This window comes from Lucilia sericata, unplaced genomic scaffold (assembly GCF_015586225.1).
Source record: "Lucilia sericata isolate MDLA Ls3-8-SP2 unplaced genomic scaffold, ASM1558622v1 Contig000902F_arrow, whole genome shotgun sequence".
Lineage (NCBI taxonomy): Eukaryota > Metazoa > Arthropoda > Insecta > Diptera > Calliphoridae > Lucilia > Lucilia sericata.
In genome coordinates, this window is record NW_023994889.1 from 87,545 (window position 1) to 90,000 (window position 2,456).

A 2,456-nucleotide genomic window follows, 5' to 3' on the forward strand; every position below is an offset into this window, starting at 1 on the left:
TAATTAAATACATATTACTTATTAGACATATTGGAAAGGACCTATAAAGTACAATTTAACGAGCTCAGAAAACCGAATAAGCGTATCGTTCGTACGACAGTTGAAGAAGCAATTGCTACGGAAGGCCCAGAAAAGAATTATTGGCCACAGTCGAACTGTTACAACAACCTGTATTATCCAAACTAATAGATTAGCACATGTTCCCAATAGAATTACGATCCCCTTCTCGTCAAAAGTCACACAAAAAGTATATAATACTTTCTACAGTTGACATTTCTATGCATTTAAACCAAATCAAAATAATTGCGTTAAATAAAGATTGGAATTGATGATGATTGATTCATATGATTTTAATTAGTGTTTTTTTATTATGTACGTGGAACTTTAAAGTAATTGAAACTTCCAACTCCGTTCTATTCCAGGAAAACAATATTCTTAACACTTAAAGCTTGCTTCCAATAGTTATTCATACTTAAGAAAAATAATAAATTGTTTTATTTATTTTAATTTTTATTATAATTTTTTTTTAATGTACAGATACAAAATATGAGACAAATTAAAAAAAATAAACACACACAAATATTTAATATTAAACATAAAAAAATCACAATATTTTTAACTAAAAAATATTTCCTTTTCTTTTCAAATATATGTATATTTTGCACATATAATCAAAGAAAGTAACCAAAATAAAAACAAAGAAAATTTTATTTCATTTTGTTTTTCTCTTTTACACACATATTAATAAAAATATAGTTTTTTTTTTAAATTAAAAGTCCAAGAATTGTTATTTTTAAAATTAAAAATAAAAGTTATTAAAACAAAAATCCTACACACAAAAAATAATACAATACAAAACAAATAATTTGATTTATAGAAAGAATAGTAGTTAAAAACAAAATTATTTAATTTTACTGTGTCTTTTGCTGTTTTTCTAATCTTTTTTTTTTTCTTCTTTTTTGTTTCTTAATAAATGTTAAAATTATGTTATAAAAATAGTTTATGTTTTGTTGCTTTAAAAATTATACAAAAATTTCACTAAAAGAACGAAAATACATACACAATTTTTGTTTTTTTTTTTATAAATTTAAAAAGTTTTAACACAATAGTAATAATAGAGTAAAAGATATAGACAGATTATGTCGATGTTTTTGAAATCTTAGGAGTGTAAAGAATTTATAAAAGATTTTACAAATAATAAAAAATACACACAAATTATAGAGGTTTGGTAACAAGTTAAAAAAAGTCAAAGGCGAAGAAAGTTTCTTTAAAATTAAAATTATACAATTTTCTACATGTGTATCGTTGCGGCTGTATAACGAGCTTCGCCACGCCTCCAAGACCACTGACTGGGACGATACTGTAAGAGAAAAGTTAAATAAGATTATATTTTTTAATATTTGTGGAAACATATGTAGATGGTAGAACATTAGATTGAGAGATGAAGAACGTGAGATGATGAACATTTATTGAAAGTGGGAAAGTTTGAAAGTGATAACAGCACTTCTTTAAAGATTATATGAGAAAGATAATAGGAACTAAAGAAGAATTGCTAATAATATTTGTGATGAGAATTGACAATAAAATACAATTTTCTATTTGGTTAACAATTGTAGGGCTAAGTTCAAATTAAGTCCTCAAGATGTGAATTCTCAAGAGGTAAGTAAGTAAGTAAGTAAGTAAGTAAGTAAGTAAGTAAGTAAGTAAGTAAGTAAGTAAGTAGTAAGTAGTAAGTAAGTAAGTAAGTAAGTAAGTAAGTAAGTAAGTAAGTAAGTAAGTAAGTAAGTAAGTAAGGTAAGTAAGTAGAGTAAGTAAGTAAGTAGTAAGTAAGTAAGTAAGTAGTAAGTAAGTAAGTAGTAAGTAAGTAAGTAAGTAAGTAAGTAAGTAAGTAAGTAAGTAAGTAAGTAGTAAGTAAGTAAGTAAGAAGTAAGTAAGTAAGTAAGTAAGTAAGTAAGTAAGTAAGTAAGTAAGTAAGGTAAGTAGTAAGTAAGTAAGTAAGTAAGTAAGTAAGTAAGTAAGTAAGTAGTAAGTAAGTAAGTAAGTAAGTAAGTAAGTAAGTAAGTAAGTAAGTACGTATAGTAAGTAAGTAATAAGTAAGTAAGTAAGTAAGTAAGTAAGTAAGTAAGTAAGTAAGTAAGTAAGTAAGTAAGTAAGTAAGTAAGTAAGTAGTAAGTAAGTAAGTAAGTAAGTAAGTAAGTAAGTGTAAAGTAAGTAAGTAAGTAAGTAAGTAAGTAAGTAAGTAAGTAAGAAGTAAGTAAGTAAGTAAGTAAGTAAGTAATAGTAAGTAAGTAAGTAAGTAAGTAAGTAAGTAAGTAAGTAAGTAAGTAAGTAGAAGTAAGTAGTAAGTAAGTAAGTAAGTAAGAGTAAGTAAGTAAGTAAGTAAGTAGTAAGTAAGTAAGTAAGAAGTAAGTAAGTAAGTAAGTAAGTAAGTAAGTAAGTAAGTAAGTAAGTAAGTA

The 2,456-nt window shown here is 24.8% G+C and overlaps 1 protein-coding gene across 3 annotated transcripts in view; it reads right to left on the bottom strand.

Moving 5' to 3' along the window:
* Nucleotides 1-1,070: 1,070 nt before the first annotated feature.
* The window catches only part of LOC119608954 (plexin domain-containing protein 2-like), a 45,451-nt gene continuing 44,065 nt past the window's right edge, over nucleotides 1,071-2,456 (bottom strand). For all 3 annotated transcript variants that reach the window (XM_037963584.1, XM_037963583.1, XM_037963585.1), the window contains one exon: nucleotides 1,071-1,360. In XM_037963584.1, coding sequence (XP_037819512.1) covers nucleotides 1,292-1,360 — 69 coding nt within the window. In that variant the 3' untranslated portion in view covers nucleotides 1,071-1,291. The remainder of the gene's footprint in view (nucleotides 1,361-2,456) is intronic.